The 22,039-nt window shown below is 40.9% G+C and overlaps 1 protein-coding gene across 1 annotated transcript in view; it reads right to left on the reverse strand.

Annotated features, from left to right (window-relative positions):
* Positions 1–22,039, reverse strand: part of DNAH5 (dynein axonemal heavy chain 5) — a 253,231-nt gene that overhangs the window by 106,779 nt on the left and 124,413 nt on the right. The window contains exons 35-41 of the mRNA XM_057312162.1: positions 21,171–21,343; positions 13,619–13,797; positions 13,042–13,229; positions 12,516–12,710; positions 8,063–8,197; positions 7,107–7,214; positions 4,821–4,974 (exon numbers count right to left, since the gene is read on the reverse strand). Of these exons, the coding sequence (XP_057168145.1) occupies positions 4,821–4,974; positions 7,107–7,214; positions 8,063–8,197; positions 12,516–12,710; positions 13,042–13,229; positions 13,619–13,797; positions 21,171–21,343 (1,132 nt within the window). The remainder of the gene's footprint in view (positions 1–4,820; positions 4,975–7,106; positions 7,215–8,062; positions 8,198–12,515; positions 12,711–13,041; positions 13,230–13,618; positions 13,798–21,170; positions 21,344–22,039) is intronic.

The raw sequence follows: 22,039 nt of genomic DNA on the forward strand, positions 1-22,039 counted from the left end.
AACAGGTGCTCAAAATATGAAAAGAGCAAAATTACACTGAGAATATATATCTTACTGCATTCCAAGTTATCGTAATTAACACTGTTGTATTTTATGGACTAACATACTTTTGTTTTTATCCTTCTGTAAAAGAAAATTACAGGAAACATAAGGAGAAAAAAAGATTCCACGTTGGTACTGATGAACAAATTAATATAACCTGGAAGTTCTTCAAATTTCACAACCAAAAATCTTTCATTTATGTTATACCAGATTAAGTCTGTTCTCTGAAATATCACCAGAAGATACCTCATTCACTCCAGTACCGGCTTTGACTTGGTGAGATGGGTTCTTGCTCGTCTGGAAAAAGTAAGCTAAATGAATGTTGCAAGAATCAAGGACTTTTCTTTTGTGCCAACCTCAAAAATAGCTCTTTGAATTCTTCAAACCCTAAAACTACTCTTAAATGGGCCAGATTCTATACACGAGGGACTGCAGTTAATAAGCAGAAAAGCGAAGAGTAAGGTTTACAGTATAAAATCATAAAAATAGATGCTAAAATATTGCATACTGTGTGAAAGATTGACAAACACGGGCAAGCATATATACCTATGCACATTGAAAAAAGTGTTAAAACCCATTAAAACCAGGGCACCTGGGTGGCTCAGTCGGTTAAACACTCAACTCTTGATTTTGGCTAATGTCATAATCTCAAGTCCCACGTCAGCTCTGTGGGGGTTCCCCACTCAGCGGGGAGTCCTCTCCCTCTGCCCTACCCTCCACCCTTGCCCTGCATGCATGCACTCACTCTCTCACTCTCACTCTTTTTCTCCCTCTCTTAAATAAACAAATAAATCTTTAAAAAATATTAAAACCTATTTAGAAAATTAGACCATAGTTCTCTTTTTTAAAATTTTTTAAAGATTTTTATTTATTTATTTATTTATTTATTTATTTATTTATTTGACAGAGAGAGAGAGAGAAACTGCACAAGCAGGGGGAGAGGCAGAGGGAGAGGAAGAAGCAGGCTCCCTGCTGAGCAAGGAGCCATACGTGGGACTTGATCCCAGAACCCTGGGATCCTGACCTGAGCCCAAGGCAGATGCTTAACCAAATGAGCCACCCAGATACCCCTTTAGTTCTCCTTTTTTAAATAACAAAAAACTCAGAGCAATTATCCGCAGTACTTTACGATGCTAAAGTTAAACTGAGTCACAATTCAGCCTTTTCAATAAATGATATCCATGGATATCCATGATATCCATCCATAAGATGGGCAAAATTATTTTTTTACTTAATCATACTTTACAAAAGGCCAGCAAACCCTCAAAGAGTATGTATGACAGTATCATAGGTAAAAACTGGACTTGTTCTGTTGTCCATATAAGAAAAACTGTCAAAAATTATTTCATTATGGTGGTAGGTAGAATTGCATCGTTTAAATTTAAAATACCATAACATTGTTTGTGTAGAATTATTGAATCACTATGTTGTACACCTGAAACTTAAATAACATTGTATGCCAACCATACTTCAATAATAAATTTTTTTAATTATGCCAACAAAAAATGAAATACCAAAACATTGCTATAAGTGCACTCCAAGAAAAAAATGCTTGACTTTTACAATGTTGGTTAAACTAATTCCTCTTCTCCTCCTAAACATTTCTTGACTGTCCTGATCAACCACCTTCATGGACCTGCCCGAGAGTGGGCATCCTTCCTTGCTGTTGCCTCCTTATGGACTCCAGACCACCCCTTCCGTCCACGGTCTATTCTCTACATGGCCGCCAGATGGCCTTCCACACACACAGGGTTGATCATTCCACTCCCCAGCTCAATGGCTTCCCATCACCTACAGAATAAAACCTGCGTATTTAGCATAACTTACAAAGCTCTCATGCCGTACCTAAATTCCCCCTAAAAGCAAAGCCTCAAACAAGGATATGGGTACTGGGAGTTTGGAGTCAGGAGAAAGAGATAGTGAGAAAGAAGAGGAGAGAACCCCCCAAATGGGTTCATTTGTGAGATGGCCACAGATGTAATGTCCCTCTAATGGACAAGACGAGACAGGACACTTGCCTTCAACTCTTCTCCCCCACTAGTTGAGGCTATGGCTGCCTCAGGGGCATTAATTCCCACCCTCTTTCAGGCTGAACCAGTAGTTCCCTAGATTCTAGGAAAGTCATACGCTGAAAAACTAGGAGATACCACTGGCATTTGTGGGAGAAACGGTCCAACAGCTGCACCTGGACCAGGGGAGGGCCAAAGGGATGTGGCGCTGGGTACCAGTAGCATCTGCTGCACTTCATCTCCCCTACTCTCACTCCACACAGATTACACTGGCCCATACCAAAGCAATTTCTGGGTATGCCATGCTCTCTCCCTCCTACCTGCACAGGCTCTTCATTCTGCTAAAAATGCCTTCTACCCAACTGCTGCTCAACCCCCAAACCTCAGCTGAGGTAGCACCTGCTCTGTAAACCTTCCTAGAATTCCTTGGAAAGGCTTCTGATCTCCTCTGCCTCTGCTCACAACATAATTGTCCAAATCTCCTCATAGCAACTCCATGTTGACTAATAACTATCTGTTACTCCGCGATACTCTAAGCTCCTTGAAGACACAGCCTTTTGTTTCCATGCCTTCCTTTCCCATTTATGCTACGGAACCTAGCAGAACCTCAAACTGCAGAACATTACAGGTAATATATTCGGTAAACAAATACATGATGCATAAGGAAACAAATATATACAGTCTAGTATTAGTTCAACCCCATTACCTTCTCAATCTTTGGGGTAATGAATGTTTTCAGCAAGAAAAAATGCATTGCTTAAAATAACGAATATTTGCCCTATACATTAAAACCAAGAACAGATTAATCAACAGGAAATAGTCTAATGATGAATTCATCTTTGCAAAGAACTTCTCCAAAACCAGTGATGCCATATGGGTTACATAATTTAGACGTATTATACATAATGCATCACTATTGTTTAATATTTAGTACTCATTTTGTTCAAGTCATTTTACCAGGTGCATTTGTAGTTTATTGTTAACAGAAGGCATCTACATAACAACAAAAGTATTATTAAGCAAAATCCGAGAGACCACATCATTTTAAAGCTCTATAAAAATCCCCAAACACAATCCTAACAGCATGTGGAAACCACCTGGTAAGTCTTGCAGGTGTGAGCTCCCAGTTTTGGCAAGGTAGGTGAGATAGCTGAGAGCACAGTTCTTTCTCGGTGAGGAAACTCCCTGGTGAAGTCTTAATGTACAGAATTCACTGAGCCCCATGGCTGAGGAGACCTAGACTAACTCCAACACGTGCAGGACTCTAGAGCAAATACAGAGCAATCCCCACAATCATCAACCAAGATCAGTCCACGGGGCTTCATGAGAGAACTGGAAACCCAACCAGGCACCTTTTCCCTGTAGGACCATGTGTGTGCATTCCAATAGCCAGAGTTCTGTGAAATTTTGGAAACTTAAATCTGCCATGACCAAGAGTTACCCACACAGTGCTTTCAGTATGAGAGACATCGATGTCCAATCAGGAATTATAAGAATAATCACAAATGTGGCAATGCCTCTTGTCTTTAGATGACCTCGGGGTAGGTAGGGACTTACCTATATAAGGCTTAGGGAGGTCTGGAAATTAAATACATTTATATAACTTCACCAGAAAAACATCTGATTCTAGGTGGGAAATTAGTTTATGATTAGTATGATTTTAGGATTGAAATTGAAATGATTTTTTATGTACTGGAAGGTTGTATTAAGTCATTATTGGGAAGTGGCATGTTATAATGGAAAAAGTCTGGGTTTTTCATTAGTGGACCCTGACATTAATTCTGAATCCTATCACTTAACATCTTTGCAACCTGTAGCATTTCTGAATTTGAGTCTTGAATTTTTGTACAAAATGGGGATGGTAATAGCTACGTCTCAAGATCACTGGGAAAATTAAATGGCAAAAGTAAAACATATAACACAGTACATAAAGTCACTGTTCAGGATTTTTTTCACCCAGCATTATTCCCAGAAGCCAAGATATGGAAACAATTTAAATGTCCATTAATAGATGAATGGATTAAGAAAATGTCGTGTGTGTGTGTGTGTGTGTGTGTGTGTGTTATTCAGCCATGTGCAAAAGGACATCCTGCCATTTGCAATGACATGGATGGACCTTGAGAACATCATGCTAAATGAATTAAGTTAGGCAGGGGAAGACAAATATTGTATGGTATCACTTATATATGGAATCTAAAAAAATCAAACTCTTAGAAGAACAGATTGTAGAATGGTGGTTACCAGGGGTTGAGGTGTAGGGAAATGAGGAGATATTGGGCAAAGGGTACAAAGTTCCAGTTAAAAGATTAATAGGTATGGGGATCTAATGTACATTATAGCATAATATACATATAGTAGAGTGATCATAGCTAATTATACCGTATCATATTCTCGAATGTTGCTAGAAGAGTAGGTCTTAAATGTTCTCACCACAAAAAAGAAATGGTAACTATGTGACAAAAAGGGGGTCAAAGCTAATGTTGGTAATCATTTTGCAACATACAAATGTTGCAAATCAATACACTGTACACAGTAAACACAATGTTGTGTGCCAATTCTATCTCCATAAAGCTGGAAAAAAGTTTTTCCCTTCTAGTTCATTATTGTAATATGTTATCTTTAAAATGTACCCAATAATCAGTAAAGCAAATTCCCTCCTATACAAATCTATTAATGTATCTAACTTTTGTGTCCCTCTTGGAGTATTCAAATGCGTCCCAACTATTTAAATGTGTTGCCCAGAGCAACACAGCTTGGCCGCCCTCTTACCTGCCATGGCTTTCATCAAGGTGTGGATGCAGGTGGTCTTCCCTGCTCCACTGGGCCCCAGGGTCATCATTCCATGCCGCACTCTCTGTGTCTCGAACAGCTGGATGACTTTAAGTTTCCAAGGAGGATGGTTGATTAAACCAGCTTCTTCAACCTGAAAACATAAAAGCCCCACATTGGACCACATCAACAGCAGTCCAGACTTACCATTGTGCGCAAAATAAGTAGGCGTTGAGTAGGGGGTAGAGGAATAGAACTTACTGTTTAATGGGCATGGAGTTTCAGTTTGGGAAGGTGAAAAAAGTTCTGAAGATGTATGGTGATGATGTTTTGCACAAAAATGTGCATATACTTAATGCCACTGAACAGTACACTTAAAATTGGTTAAATGGTAAATTTTATGTGATGTATTTCGCCACAATAAAAAATAAATCGCTAGGGTACCTGGCAGGCTCAGTAGGTGCAACTCTTGATCTCAGGGTTGTCAGTTCAAGCCCCACATGGGACATGGAGTTAATTTAAAATGGAAAACTTTAAAATAAACATATTGCATAAAAATATATATATACAAAGACAAAGAGCAGGTTAAACATTCAAAATGTTATCCCAAGCCAGTAAGAAACATCTGCATTTGCCTTTAGGAATTGAATATATTTATATTAATATATCCTTGAATATATGTCTTTAGGAACAACTTAAGAATAAAGACTCATATATCAAAATGCATTTTAAAATCTTTAATTTAAAATGTGATATTTAGTAACTGGAAAACTTTGTAGCACACCAAGTCAACTGAAATTCCATAGAAAACTCAAACTGCCTATAAATATACTGGGTAGTTTTTATCTGTCGAACACATGCATGAAAGTTATTCTGCCAAACACTATTCTAAGTTCAATATTCATAACAACACTATGATATTAGTCCTATCGATATCTTTCTTTTACAGAGAAGGAAACTGAGGCACAGAGAGACTAAGCAATTTCCCCAAGATTATTACTTAAAAAGTTACAGAGTGGGGATGTGAGCCCAAGATACTCAGCTCCATGGTCCATGCTCTTAATTATCATGCTATGCTTAAACACATTATAAATGATGCTTTTATTTTTACCTAATAATTGTTAGATAATAATCATGTATCATTTTATGCTATATATCTATGCTCTGCAGATTTTTCATACGCCACAAATTATGCTGTTAGTCACCCTATAAATTACTTTATACTAAGCTTTTTAGACAATGCTATAATTAATTCAGCCATTTGATAAAGAAACCATTTGCAAAATGAATTCATCACTCTTACCCGATTAGGAGATTAGGATTTTTTTTTAAGAGTTTATTTCTTTATTTTAGTTGGGGGGGGGTGGGGCGAGGGAAAGGGAGAGAGAGAATCTCAAGCAGACTCTTGCTGAGCACAGGCCAACACAGGGCTTGATCTCAAGACCCTGAGATCACAACCTGAGCCAAAATCAAGAGTCAGACACTTAACCAACTGAGCCACCCAGGTGCCCTGGAGATTAGGATTTTTAAATACTGATTTTTAAAAGGCAAATCTCCATTAAATACTACCATATTTGATTTTCGTTAACAAATATCTTCAAAGAATTTAAATGTATTTTATAAATATGAGCAAATCACCATTTCTATAAAACTTTTTTTTTTTCCAAACTCCTCCTTGTAGGAAAGGAAAGAGGCACAATGTTTTTACATGGCTCGTTTTCATTTCTAGGAAAACTATAAAAAAGTAAAGCTCTACCAAGTGTCATGGGAAATCCAGGCACCTAATGATACACATAACATCATGGATTCCCCAGAGCCTCAGGAGGAAATCACAAGTGATCCTGGGCCTGCGGGAAAAGCATGACAGTTGAGGAACCACACGAAATCATTGTGAATGACACTCAGGGGCAGGAATCCAGAGATCAAAGCAAGGTGGAAACACCAGGGCCAGAGACAAAGCCAAGCAGAGCAAGGCAAGGCAGCCGGCTGAGCCCCACTCATCCCGCTCACTCATCATATTTCATTTTGGAATCTGGTGTGGAATGGTTTCCATCAATAGTGGGACCCCTGGCACATAGCCAACTAGACATGTGGCTGTAGGACGGTAGGAGACTCCGTGGCTCAAGGAGCTCTGTCAGTGGTGCGTAATAGCCTCTCCTAAAACAGCAGCCACATCCTGGGTGTTGTTCTTGGAGCCCACAGATTTGGAACACATCAGCACCACTTGACTCCCATGAAATTCAGATGAGAGAGACTTAGTACTGGATGCCCTGAGGAATTTATTACCTGTCTACTAATTGCCATTTCCAGCTCAGGATAACCTGCTTTGTCCAGAAGAATATTTGGAAAGAGATCTTCGATCAAACTCAAAAATAAAGGTTCATCCTCATCAATCTAGAAGAGAAAAGAAAGGAAAACCAGACCAACCATTCTGGCATGATCATAGCCATGTACAGATAAAATGAAAATGCCAGACATACCAGATTATTTTATCATAACTGTTAATAAATAAAATGCCACCTGCAATGAAGTTGAGGAATACTTTCCTCATGTTACCCATGAGTTAAAAATTAGTTTTAGAAAAGGGGGAGAGGAAAGGGAGGACGAAGAAGAAAATGGAAGGAAGCACATGAAAGGAAAAATATTGCCTACAGAACAACCTCCCCGTAAAATAACCAGTTTGGGGGGTTACCACCTAACCTACAACTTCTAATTTAAATTTTAAAAAAATAATAATTTAAATAAGAGGTAGTAACAAATTCAAGAATTAGAATTTGCCTCACACTTTTATTTTGAAATAAAAATATATCATTCTGTCACCCTGGTACGTAGATCTGCTGATACTGAACAATTGATTTTCAGTCTGTACTGTGAAATGAAAGAGTGTGAAATTATTACACACTTGTTAAATTTACATGTAATTTCCTGCTGGGCTCTACAGACTTTAAAGAAGGTGAGGTTTTAGCTCTAAAACCCTAAAGTATTTCAAGGTATTTGGAAACTTAACATGTGGATTTTTAAAAATCCATTTCAATTCTATGGAAACAGGCATATGTTAGACTAGATATGAGTTACCACAAAAATAACTTCCCAAAAAGTCTGATTTAAAGTTATGCTCTCCAGCGCTTTAGCTGATAATTAAGCATTTTAAATGAGTATTTTAAATAAATATTTCTAAATCTCATTTGTGCTTAGTTAGCTGATACTTAAGTGGGTGGAACATTTCCATTTGTGAATCTTACCAGTTTAGAAAGATTCATGTCTCGCAGAACGCGCATAACGATCGTTGATTCCGTATCTGTAGGGTTGGCTCTTTTTGCCGCTCCCAGTGTTCGCAGAACTGACAGAATGTTCCGCAGACCAAAATCATAATGTACCTGAAGCATGGGAGGTACACTGGGCTTATTTTCAATATTAATTTATGCATGAAAACTACAAATTTGACAAAAGATCTATTCACAATAATGAATAAATGTTAATTTTCCTTTAGAAAGAATTGTACAGCTAGTGAAGCAATAAATTTTTATCAATATATTTTTGAAGCAAATGGAGAATATCCAAAAGAGTTCTTTCATGTAGGATCATTAATTTAAGCCCTTAGATCAGAACTCATAAATACATCTTGACAGGGAGAAAGGAACAAATTTTCTCTTGGAGTATATGCAACCCCCTTGAGCCTCTTAATCAGTCATCCATAGGAAAATATCCTCATATCTCTAAAGCTAAAATTCTGAACCAGGAGTATATATATTTATATACTGATAGGAAAAGACAAAGGTATTAAGGAAGAAGAAAAGTAGCTATATTCTAGGATTACACAGAGCTGGGAAGAATAAGGACAAATCAGGAAGCCAAGCCCCAGATTGGTTATTCCCTTGATATATATTTATAAAAGCTCAAGCACACCAAATTTCATCACATATAAAGTGAATAATTAAAAACTAATTATCCAACCACTATAAATTTTTTTGAAGATTTTATTTATGGGCGCCTGGGTGGCTCAGTTGGTTAAGCAACTGCCTTTGGTTCAGGTTGTGATCCCAGAGTCTCAGGATCAAGTCCCACATCAGGCTCCCTGCTCAGTGGGGAGTCTGCTTCTCCCTCTGACCCTACCCCCTCTTCTGCTCTCTCTCTCTCTATATATATATATAATATCTTTTTGATTTTATTTATTTACTTGAAAGAGAAAGAGAGCTTGTGTGAGAGGGGCAGGGGGAGAGGCAGAGAGAGAATCTCCAGCTGAATCTGCACTGAGCACAGAGCCTAACGTGGGGATCGATCCCACAACCCTAAGATCCTGACCTGAGCTGAAATCAAGAGTCAGATCTTCAACCAAAGAAGCCACCCTCATGCCCCAAATTATCCAACCACTATAGAAAAGAGTATGGCAGTTGCTCAAAAAATTGAAAATAGAGCTACCATATGATCCAGAAATCCCACTTCTGGGTATATACCCAAATAATTGAAAGCAGGATCTCAAATAGATTTTTGCACACCCACGTTCACAGCAACAGTATTCACAATAGCCACCGGCGGAAGCAACTCAAATGCCCGTGGACAGGTGATTGGAAAAACAAAATGTGGCGTACACAGACAATGGAATGTTATTCAGTCATAAAAAGGAACCAAGCCCTGTCATCTCCTACACCATGGACGAGCCTTCAAGTTCATGCTAAGCAAACTAAGCCAGTCAAAGAAGACAAATGCTGTAGGATCCACCTTACATGCGGTACCTAAAGCAGTAAAATGCATAGAAACAAGAAGTAGAATGGTGCTTAGCAGGGGCGGAGGCGAAGAGTAAGAGAGGAATTGCCACTTAATGGGTATAGAGGTTCAGTTTTGCAAGAGGAAAAAGTTATAGAGATCTGTTTCATTGCATTGTGAATATACTTTTTTTGTTGTTTTAGGGATTTTTTTAAAAGATTTTATTTATTTATTTGAGAGAGAGAGAGAGAGCACAAGCAGGGGGAGCAGCAGGCAGAGGAAGAAGCAAGCTCCCCGCCGAGCAAGGAGCCCGATGTGCAGGACTCGATCCCAGGACCCTGGGATCATGACCTGAGCCAAAGGCAGATGCTTAACCAACTGAGCCACCCAGGCGTCCCGCATTGTAAATACTTAACACCCTGAATTGTACACTTAAAGACGGTTAAAACGGTAAAGTTAATGTTATTCCATTATCTGCTGCGGTAAGTGGAGCAGTGTGAATCACTCCATACTCGTCGTTTAGAGGATGGAGCTAAGCAAAATATTCAGACTGAGTTCCTACCTTCAAGGAGTTTAAATTTCTAATAGACGTAACATGATAAAAAGTGTGAACAAACTCACCAAAAAGTAACAATGACTTGGAAGTGCTGGTATATGTGGAATTAAGGAAAACGTCTCGGAACAGGACTCAGCTAAATCTGCGGCACGAAGTGAGGCTTACAAAATGCTCACCCCGACAGTAGCCTGGGGCCAACGCTGACTCATTTCATTTGACAATGACCCCGTGAGCAGGGCTGTGGGTGTGAAGGAAATAGAAATGAAATAGTAGGGAAGACAGGAGTCAGGGATGTAGGAGTTTTCGACGTGCAAGAAACAGCGTGGAAAAATACTTCCTTGACAGAGGAAGAATAATGGGTGAGTAAAGGCTTCAATAAGCAGAAGAAACTCAGAATGTTTTAGTGGGAATGTAATTTAAGTGAGGCTGGGAGAATAGAAAAAATAATCTAGAGTCAAAGAAGTTTGGAATGGAGGCGAGAGTGAAGAGAGTACAAAGTTATATATGTTAGGAGGTTTTATTCGTGTTTTAGCTTTATGCTTATTTTAGTGTATTATTATTTAGCATATGCTTTTGGTAGTTATTATTTATATGTCCTAACGATCTGTGGGATGGTCCCCACCTCCTGGTATGATCTTTTCCCCTTGAGTGTGGTGGGACCTGTGATTTGCTTTAACCTATACAATACAGCAGGTTGTGTGTGGTTATGTGTATGTGATTCTGTGGTCACATTATTTAAGATTTGTGTTGGTTAATTTTATGTCAATTTGAGTGGGCCACAGGATGCCCAGGAAGCTGAGCAAACATTACTTGTGAATGTGTCTCTAAACGAGTTTCTGGAAGAGATTAGCATTGAACTGGTGGACTGAGTAAAGAAGATGGCCCTCCCCAGTGTGGGTGGGCCCCATCCAAGCGATGAGGCCCTGAATAGAACAAAAAGGCAGAAGGCTGGATTCACTCACTCTGCCCTATTGCTGGGCTGGGATACCAACCTTCTCCCATCCTCAGTGCTCCCTGTTGTCTGGCCCTCAGACTTGGACTAGAATCTACACCATCATTCCTTCAAACTACACCCCCATCTTTCCTGGTTTCCAGCTTACAGACAACAGATCATGGGACCTCTTTACCTACATAAGTGTGTGAGCCAATACCTTATAAATTTCTTTATAGGTATACGTGCATATATCCTATTGGTTCTGTTTCTCTGGAGAGTCCTAATACAAGACTGTTGCAGTCCTCTTGCTGGAACCTCTTTCCCTTGCTGACGTTGAGAAGGCAAGTGACCATGTGGCAGAGAACAGCATGCAGACTGTGGGAACTGACACCGTAGCCTTCTCCAGCTGACAGCCAGCAAGAAACTGAATGCCTCAGTCTTCCAACCTCAAGAACAGAATTCTGCCAACAACGGAAGTGAGTGTAGAGGTAAATCCTTCCCCAGTCAAGTATGGGGCCAAGACTTGATTGAAGCCTTGTTACACTCTATGCAGAAGACCCAGCCAAGATGTACCAGGACTCCTGACCCACAGAAACCATGAAATAATAAACTGTGTATTGTTTTAAGCCAGTAAATTTGTGGGACCATTGTCACACAGCAACAGATAACTCATACAAAAGTAATATAGGATTAATTTCATGCCTCTTAACTGCAAAACTGCATGATGTCAGAACCTGCTACTCTAAACAGTGCAGGAAACCAGAAAAAAAGTTACGATAAAAGTTACAGTAGATGAGGGGCGCCTGGGTGGCTCAGTTGGTTAAGTGTCTGCCTTCGGCTCGGGTCATGATCTCAGGGTCCTGGGATCGAGCCCCCTGTTGGGCTCCCTGCTCAGTGGGGAGTCTGCTTCTTCCTCTCCCTCTGCCCCTCCCCCTGCTTGTGCTCTCTCTCTTTCTCTCTCTCTCAAATAAACAAATAAAATCTTTAAAAAAAAAAGTACAGTAGATGAATCACTGAACTCTGAAACTAATAATATACATTAATTAATTGAATTTAAATTATAAAAATAAATAATTTTTTTTAAAAAGTGACAATAGATAAAACAGAGCATTATTAGCAAGGCATGGCCCACTATATGAGGGACCTTGGAAGTGAGAAGAGCAATGATTGAGAGGTTCTTAAAAACCATGAGGACACACAACACATATTATGATTAATGTACAGGTGGGATAAAGAGCAAATATTCATATTTATAATTCTTTGGCTCTTAAATCAGTTCTGAAAGTACTTATTTCATTTCTATGCTGCAAATATTTATTTAAATGCAAACTTAAGAAAACTATGCATGTAAAATTAATTTTGTAATGATATGACTTTCTACTTTGTATGAATAAGGTAATCTGCCGACAGCCCCAGTCTACAATTTTTCAAAATGAGCAAATTTCACCGAAGAGAAGAACTAAGTATGCCTAAGTTCAGAGAACCTTCCAGAACCTCACACCTGCTTAGAAAGCTGCTCTTCGCACAGCTTGTAGAGTGTGAAAAACTTCCTGGCCAACACAATGTTGTCAATGAAGCCACAACTAGCCAGCTTCACCCTTATGATAATCTGCCGGTCAGGCACCATCATGGCCACAGAGCGGAAGTTAATCTTCAAGTTCTCAGGGAGCTCCTGCCGTCCAGCATAGCCAGGATTCTGTAAAGGAGATAAACGCCACAGATGAACGACACGGTCATGGGGCAACACACACCCACCAGCTCGCCAGTTCAGATTCATCATGTACATGCAACAAATCTGGACTGACAACCGGAGAACTCATTTCCATATCCTACTCTCCTTTTAACCGGAGAGACAACATCACAAGTTATCGAGATGAGCTTTGTTTAACACCAAAGGCTTTCATGCAGGAGTTAATATTACCATCCCAATTTCCATTCATGGAAACTAAGTGCCCTAAGACCCGGGCAAGGCATGAAAGCTGTGATAAGAAGGCTGACATTCAGCCGCTCTTCCTGCAGTTCCTTACCATGGTCAGGAAAAGTCCAAATTCAGGGTTCATAGTCACATTATCTCCATCGGTGAAAATAAAAGACTTTTTCCGCTCCTTTTTACATGTCAGAATAATGGAAATTTGCTGGGCTGCCACTGACAGAACTGGTAAATCGATACGGTTAAATTCATCAAAACAACCCCAGGATCCAGACTGTGCCAGTCCTTCGAAGGGAAATTAAATAGAAAATCCAATTAGTATATAATTTCGAAAAGCCAAGGAAAAGGGCATTTTGCAGCTGCCAAGACAAGCCAGAGATAAGTCTGTTCAAAAATAAACTTGAACAAATAGACTATGCACAGAGTGCCCCCAAAATAATTCACCATGTGGTACTTTATCTGGAAACAGCCAACCTGCAGGGATAAAGGAACATTACGAAGGCAAGTGATGTTGACATTTGATCCACACAATGCTGGTGAGATTCCGAGTTTCCAAAAAGTTGCACAAACTTGAAAAATGACACTACAATGTAGCCAATGGTTGAAAAATAAATCTTAACAAGATATTCCACCTTAGTTTAAATTTGTCATCAAGTAAAAACTGTAACTCTCACCTTTAAAAATCCGTCCAAGTCCTCGGAAATCCATTTGGTCAGAACAATTGAAAACCACGACATATTTTCCAAGACATCGTCCCATATCTTTAGTCGTTTCTGTTTTCCCTGTTCCTGCAGGTCCGGCAGGAGCTCCTCCCATGCTCATTCCCAGAGCTTGAGCCAGTGTGATGTAACACCTTGAGGAATAGAGACATCACTAGAACCACACCGCCAGCACCTAGAAGACGCTTCTGAAACATCACAGTAAAACGAACCCTGCACCAGATTTCAAAATGGAAAACTCAAGCCACTGTCCCTACATAACATCTCCCAAACTGCATCCTAACATATGCTTTCCTCATGGATATTAACATGTGTAAAGGAAAAAGGAAGGGATGGTCTATGGCCAAATAAGCTTGAAAAGTCTTAAAAAGGTTCAATGGGCTTTCTCATGAAAATGTACAGTGAGATTCTCCAAGTATGAAAAATAGTACAGAGCATTTCCAAAATTTATTTGGCAACTTTTTCACAAAAACCTACCAATCTTTAAAGAATAGTATTCTATGGAACAGACTGGGAACCATTAGATTAATCGTCCTTTGGGGCACTTGGGCGGTGCAGTTGGTTAAGCACTTGACTCTTGCTTTCGGCTCAGGTTGGGATTTCAGGGTCATGAGATCGAGCCCATGTTGGGCTCCAGGCTCATCACAGAGTCTGCTTGGTATTCTTTCTAGCTCTCTCCCTCTGCCTCTGCCCCTCCCACCTCAAATAATCTTTTTTTTTTTTTTTTGAAAACTTTTAAATTTTTATTTGCAGTGTAGTTGATGTCTATTAGTTTCAGGTGTAAAATACAGTGATTCAACAATTATGTATATTATAAAAATGGGTACCCTAAGTGTATTACAGTATTATTGACCATACTCTCCATGCTGTACTTTCCATTCCCATGACATTTGGGGTTGGTTTGTTTGTTAGTTTAAAAAAAGAAAAAAAGAAAAAAGATTAATTCCCTTTTGAATCCAAGAATCAATAATCTGTTGCACTTGGGGACCGATGATCACCTGAGATTGGAATCACACATTGCTAAATAATCACATCTTCGATCTATCACTGGGAGCAGCTACTGTACCTGCACATACCTTCTACTGTCTCTTTCTGCATGATATTAACAAATAAAAGATTCTGGGAAGAAAATACAAGAGTACCTGGGAAGGAAATAGCGAACCTGATAACTCGCTGATGAATTACTTGATCCCCCAGCATCGCCCTGTGTTGTCAAAGGAGGTAATCTATAAAGTAATGCAGTTTTGGGCTTTCCTGTAGCTGAACTCTACAAAGCATTCATTTGGACTTGAAAAAAATTTCAAATGATATAAAGTGATTGTCCAGCATGAAGGGTGGAAATAAACGGTGAGCACACCAACTGGAGGTCCTCTAGAGTCTGTATTTTATCAGAAGTGGGTTCCTAAAAAAGGCTGGTAAATGACTTAGCCCTGAATGTATATAGAGCCTCAATATAAAGAAGACAATGTAGGTATAAACTCAGGAGGACACCAAAGTTCGCTCTGATTTTGCCTTTTAATTCAAGGTTTTATTTCTCGTCTTGCACTTTCATTCTCCCCGGCCGAGCAGTCTCTGTAATAAAGTTAACATGATGTGCTCCACCTACAGGATCTCATGTAAGCCCAGAGAACCCTGCAGGGAAGCTACTGCTGTTTTTCCCATTTTACAGATGAGGGGAAAGGCTCACAGAGATGGGATTCCTTTTCTGGGGATTGTGGCGGCAGAGCCGAGACTCGAGCTTACCTGTCTAGCGGCAAGCCCTCATGCTACCCGGTTCTAGAACATGTCCACCCTGCCAGGGTAAGGAGTAAATCTCTGGGAACTCTGGCCACCCAGCTACTCTGTCTTGCAAACCCTTCTTTGCGAGTGGTATCATTTGGGTCTATATTTGAACTGAAGCAGCAGCTTGTTATTAAGGTGCCTTAAAGGCACCCTACTTACATGAAAAGGGAGCGGGCAAGCCAGGCGCTTGATCCCTTCCTTCCCCCGCTGGGTGAGGCTTCAGCCCAGCTGCTAGGCTGGCACCCAGACTCCTCTAGGACTCGCCTTTCAGAGACGAGCACGGATCTTCATGTCCATGTTCACAGGACCCTCCAGAATATTCTAGATGTGTGTACCTCTCCTCCACCCTTTCCTGCTTTTCTTCCCAGTCTCTTTGCTGATTTCAAAAATCAGCAACAGAGTTTGGACTTTTAGGTGCTTTAGTGGTGTGTTCTGCAGCTTTCTGTCTCCCCAGCAGACTGCCCTAAGGTCTCTGCTCTCACGAACGGGGTGTAATCCACACTCGTACCTCCAACTTCTTACCCTGGTAAGTAGTACTCTATGAACGCTTACTAAATAAACGTCTTGTGCCAGTCCAGCTGTGCAGTCTTATTTGGTTCCTCCTATCCCAACAGCTGCTGGAATTAGACATGCACAATGTGGGGGCACCCAGCTTGCTCCACTATAGAGCATGTGACTCTGGATCTCAGGGTTGTGATCAAACCCCAAGGTGGGCATGTAGGCTACTTAAAAAAAATAAAATAAAAATAAAATAAAATTGTATTCCTTCCTGTCTATCACACCAAGAGATTTAAGAAAAAAGAGAAAGAGATGTAGAATGTGACCATCATGCTGAACCAACAATGACCAACCCCACGACCCAGGCCTTCTGACGGCACTCAATTTAACCAAATCCATCACCAACATTCATAGTGTTTTCAGCTCCTATTCTTAAACAGTATTGATTCTAAAATGCTAAAAATTCTCTTAAGGCAATGATGGGACAGGCAATAGGAAACTTATTTTTCTTTGTTTCTTTTCTTTGGTTTAATTATAGACTCTGATGATAGAACATGCTTATGGAGAAACAAAAGGCAACACCGATAAAGAACGTGTTATTGACGACTGAGAGAAAGCGGAGTCACAGCAACTGTAATACATTTACTGGCTGCCAGGCCTGGGCGCCTACATCCATCACCTCTAGTCCACACAGTGATTCCAAACGGAGGGAATCAGAGAGGTTAGGTGTGTTGGCCAAGACACACAGCTGTTGAGGGCAGAGTCCAGGGCACAACATGTAGACCTATCCACATTTCTTATCAAGCAATAAGCAGCTTCCACCAGCCTTTGATCTCTGCTGCCCTCTGCCTGTGTGACGGTGTAGTAGGAATGACTCCGGTCTTCTCTGCTTGTGCCCAGAGCGGAAGGAAGGACTAGCCATGAAAACTACCATGAGCTTTCAGAGAACGGTGCTATATATTTTTAGTGAATTAGAACAACTATTTTATCTAATCTGGAATATCAGCAGCTCCATCCATCTAATGGTGAGCTTCCCAGAGACTAAAGCCACCAACGTTGTTGAATTTCCACAGGGCAATCAGCAAAAGACTGACAAGAAGATCAATGCCCCTGATCTTTGATTTTTGTAAGTATTAATTTTAGCGAAGAATTCTTCTGTAAAAGGGCAGCAGATCTCGCTGTGGAATCCCAGTGACCGAAAAAAAGAAAAAAAAATGGTGACTCACTTCTCCCATAATTAAGATAAAGAAAAAAAAGCAATTGAACATTTAGGGAGAGACAGGCTGAGACAAACTTTGGAATCACTTCTATTTATATATTTATAGATACCTACTTTGTTTTTAAAATTCTCAAGTTTTTTTGATACAGAAAGATGTACAAGACAATGAACATGATGAAAGAATTAAGCTGCAGAGAACTCTGTATAGTCTATAACTCTATGTAAAAATTAAAAAGAATTTTGACAAACAAGCATTAGAAATTTCTAGAAGGAAAGGAAATAAACTGTTGTTTTTTAGAAACAGAAAAAAAATTACTCTCATACTTTCAACTGTATGTCCTTGTACTATTTAAATTTTTCACCACAAAGATGTGACTCTGAAAATAAACATTTCTTGCATTCATTCGGGAAATGCTTATTTAGCACCTATAATGTGACAGCACTATTCTAGGAATAGTAAATAAATCACGGGAAGTCCATGTCAGCTCTTTAGCTAACATCCTAAAGGAAGGAAACAAGTTATTTAAAAATAGGAAACAGAAACAATAAAGCTGGTTGGGAGGGCAAGGGATGAGGGGATCACTGCTTCATGTGGGGGGTATGAAGACCCCTCTGAGGTGACATTTGAGCAGAGCCCAGAAGGAGGTGAGGAAGCAAGCTATGAGAGTACTAAAGGGAAGAAGGATTCCAGGTCAAGGCAACAGCAAGTGTAAGGGCTCTGAAGCAAAAGTGTGCTGTCCAAGGAACAGCCAAGAAGCAAGTGGCCGGAGCTGAATGAGGAAAAAGAAAGAGAAAACCAGCTGGAGCCAACTCATACCAGGCCCTGCAGGTCAACATGAGGACACTGGGGTTTATTGTGGGTGAGACAGAAAGATAGTGGAGGGACTGAAGCAAAGAGGTGACAGAACAAGACTTATATCCCAGTGTCTGAATTGACAACAGACTCTGGGGGGAGGCAATGGCAGACGCAGGGAGACCAGTTACAAGACTATGGCAATAATCCAGGCTAGAGATCATGGTGGCCTGGAGCAGCATGACAACAGCAAAGAGGTAAAAAGTGGTCACATCCTGGATGAATTCCGAAAATGGTGCTGAGCAAACCTGATGATAGATGGGATAATGAAGCAAGGAAAAAAAGGAAGGCATCAAGGATGCTCCAAGGATTTTGGTTTGGGCAACCAAAGGATGGAATCGCCATTTGTTAAAATGGGGAAGACCACAGGAAGGCGGGCTTGTGGGGGGCAATCAAACATGGTAAGTGTAAATTCCCCGCACGCATCCAAGTGGACACGTTACTCAGGCAAGTGGATATATGTGTCTGGAGTTCAGGGGAGAGGCCCTGGTTGGGTGCAGACTGGGGAGTCCACAACTGGATGACACTTAAAGCCACATGAGATCCCCTGAGCAGTGAGCATAGATGGACAAGTGTCCTGGCATGTTCTACGTTTAGACCAGGAAGATAAAGGGAACCAAAAGAAGGGGTATAAAGGGACAACCGGAAGAGTGTGAAGAGCCAGGAGAGTGTGATGTCCCGGAAGCTGTGTGAAGATAGAGGATCAAAAAGAAAAGAGTGCTGGGAAAGATGAAAAGGAGTAATGAATGACTAGTGCACTGAGAATATGAAAATCTGCATGGCACCTTCCCAGAGAGGGGAGAGAGTGCAAGAGGCAGCATCACAGCTCCCCAGAGCTGTTCTGATCCCTGAAACCTGTAATAAGTTTCCTTGAATGACTCACGGGACTTTGGAGCTATAATGTCAAAGGCCTTGTGAGGGGAGATTACCCTGGATTATCTGTTGGGCCCAGTCTAATCATATGAGTCCTTGAGAGGGGAAGAGGGAGGCAGAAGACCAGGTCAGACACAGGACTGAAGACAGGAGAGAGTCGATGCACAAACCGGTCTCAAAGCACCACTGCTGTCTGTGAAGATGGAAGACGGGGTCATGAACCAAGGAACGCTATAGGCTCCCAAATCTGGGAACAGCCCTCTGCTGACAGTCAGCAAGAAAACCGAGCAGCGGGCCCTCCACTGCCAAGAAAGGAATTCTGCCAACAACCTAAAAGCACAGGAAGTGGGCTCTGCCTTACAGACTCCAGGAGGGAGCACAGCCCTGCTGACACCTGACATTAGCCCAAGAAGACATGTGTCAGACTTCTAATGTTTCAAGGAATTGGTCATATTTTGTGATTAGCCACCTCTGCACTTCAAAACAAAGACAGATACTGCTTGGACGTCCAAGCACATCAGTATAAATCATCTTCAATCTGTCTGTATCTTTGGGGTAATATGCACCCCAATGTTCATAGCAGCATTGTCCATAATAGCTAAATTGTGGAAGGAGCCGAGATGCCCTTCAACAGATGACTGGATTAAGAAGATGTGGTCCATATATACAATGGAATATTACTCAGCCATCAAAAAGAACAATTTCACAACATTTGAAGCAACATGGACGGGACTGGAGGAGATAATGCTAAGTGAAATAAGTCAAGCAGAGAAAGACAATTATCATATGGTTTCATTCATTTATGGAACATAAGAAATAGCAGAAAGATCGGTAGGAGAAGGAAGGGAAGAATGAAGGGGGGGTAAACAGAAGGGGGAACGAACCATGAGAGACTATGGACTCTAGGAAACAAACTGAGGGCTTCGGGGGTGGGGGGAATGGGATAGGCTGGTGATGGGTATTAAGGAGGGCACGTATTGCATGGTACACTGGGTGCTATACACAGTAATGAATCATGGAACTTTACATCAAAAACTGGGGGGGCGCCTGGGTGGCACAGCGGTTAAGCGTCTGCTTTCGGCTCAGGGCGTGATCCCGGCGTTATGGGATCGAGCCCCACGTCAGGCTCCTCCTCTATGAGCCTGCTTCTTCCTCTCCCACTCCCCCTGCTTGTGTTCCCTCTCTCGCTGGCTGTCTCTATCTCTGTCGAATAAATAAATAAAATCTTAAAAAAAAAAAAAAACTGGGGATGTACTGTATGGTGACTAACATAACATAATAAAAAATTATTATTAAAAAGAAATCATCTTCAATCCGGGCATAAGAAGGACTAGAAAGAGGATGGAGAGGGGGAGAATGACAATGAAACCTCTCTGTTCAAAGTCAGCATTGCATTTAGCATCACGAACAAGCAGAAGGAACATTCGAGCAATCGAGCAGCATGGGAGCAACAGGGTTGTTATGTCAAATTTCTGTTTTGTCTGATAATATTTTTAATCTAATAGCCCAGACTTTCACTTCATGAAAATGAATGATATCCAGCTTCAGCTTCTACTTCGACCAAATACTGATTTTAGCCTTCAGCCATTTTGTCCAAAACAGGTACTCAGGGAGTCCTGGAGCAGAGCGTATGCACAATTAGTGGATGCCCTGAAGTTCAAAAGGAACTAAGGGAATTACAGACCATGAGCCATGGAAGGACTCTTAGAGACAGCCTGTTTCATCTGACAGATGAAGAAACTGAGGCTGGGGAAGCTGTGAGGCGCCTCTGGCTAGCAGTTTTTGCATGAGAGGCAGAAGACAACCGAGAGCTCCCCGTGTCCAGGCCACCGTCCTCCCCATCACTTTTCACCTGGATTGATACTCAATTTCTTTCCTTCTAAAAAACCATCTTAACTGTTGCTAACAACAGCAGGTGCCACCGTCCCCAAAGCAGCCCCCGAGGCCAACTGTGATTTCCACCTATGGACACATGGCAATTAACTCCTTTCCTTGTCCATTTGATGTCCACTGAGGTCATTTAAACTTAGCCTCCCTAAGACTGAAAGCAAAGGAAACAAAGCATTTCAGTCACAAATCTAAATCCTAAGCAAAGACCCACATGTAAAGCTAAAAATACCGAATTTCAAAGACTTTGGTATAAAAGAGCCTCTAAACCCTAAAGAGACATGAAGCAGAAATCCCCTGAGTAACTCAAGAGAATAAAAATGTTGGGGAGGGAGCGGAGGGAGCGGAGGGAGCGGAGGGAGAGAGGTTGTGGAATCACAGAACCCTTCCATCACCTGTCTGTGAGTGGAGTTATGACAAGCCTGTCAGTGCAGCCTAAAAATTCATTCTGGTATATGAAAGCCACATCTGTGACGTGGATCATCATCTTGTCAGAATCTTCGTTAAAATAAAATCTGCACTGTTTCAGCCACTCAAAGTCTGTAGGGCTCTTGATATGCATGTGACACTGAAATGCAAAAGATATACGTTAAAGCTGAGATGAGAACCACGTATTAAATATGCACACTACCATTCATGTAGATCATAGTGGGATGCAAATGGAACTCAGAGACAACCCAACTGGTTCGGAGATGTCAACTGCATCACCGTGCAACCCGTTCATTTACTGATCAGCAGAAAGGACACTTTAGAAGATTCGGGAATAGAAAAATTCAGGAGAAATCCCTAATTGTGCCCACCAATTGAAATAGCAGGCCATATTTTATTATTTTTTTTTAAATGATTTTTTATTATATTATGTTAGTCACCATACAGTACATCCCCGGTTTCCGATGTAAGGCTCGATGATTCATTAGTTGTGTATAACACCCAGTGCACCATGCAATACGTGCCCTCCTTACTACCCATCACCGGTCTATCCCATTCCCCCACCCCCCTCCCCTCTGAAGTCCTCAGTTTGTTTCTCATAGTCCATAGTCTCTCATGTTTCATTCCCCTTTCTGATTACCCCCCTTTCTTTATCCCTTTCTTCCCCTACTGATCATCCTAGTTCTTATGTTCCATAGATGAGAGAAATCATATGATAGTTGTCTTTCTCTGCTTGACTTATTTCACTTAGCATTATCTCCTCCAGTGCTGTCCATGTTGTAGCAAATGTTGAGAACTCGTTCTTTCTGATAGCTGAGTAATATTCCATTGTATA

This window comes from Ursus arctos, unplaced genomic scaffold (genome assembly GCF_023065955.2).
Source record: "Ursus arctos isolate Adak ecotype North America unplaced genomic scaffold, UrsArc2.0 scaffold_15, whole genome shotgun sequence".
In the NCBI taxonomy this organism is placed as follows: domain Eukaryota; kingdom Metazoa; phylum Chordata; class Mammalia; order Carnivora; family Ursidae; genus Ursus; species Ursus arctos.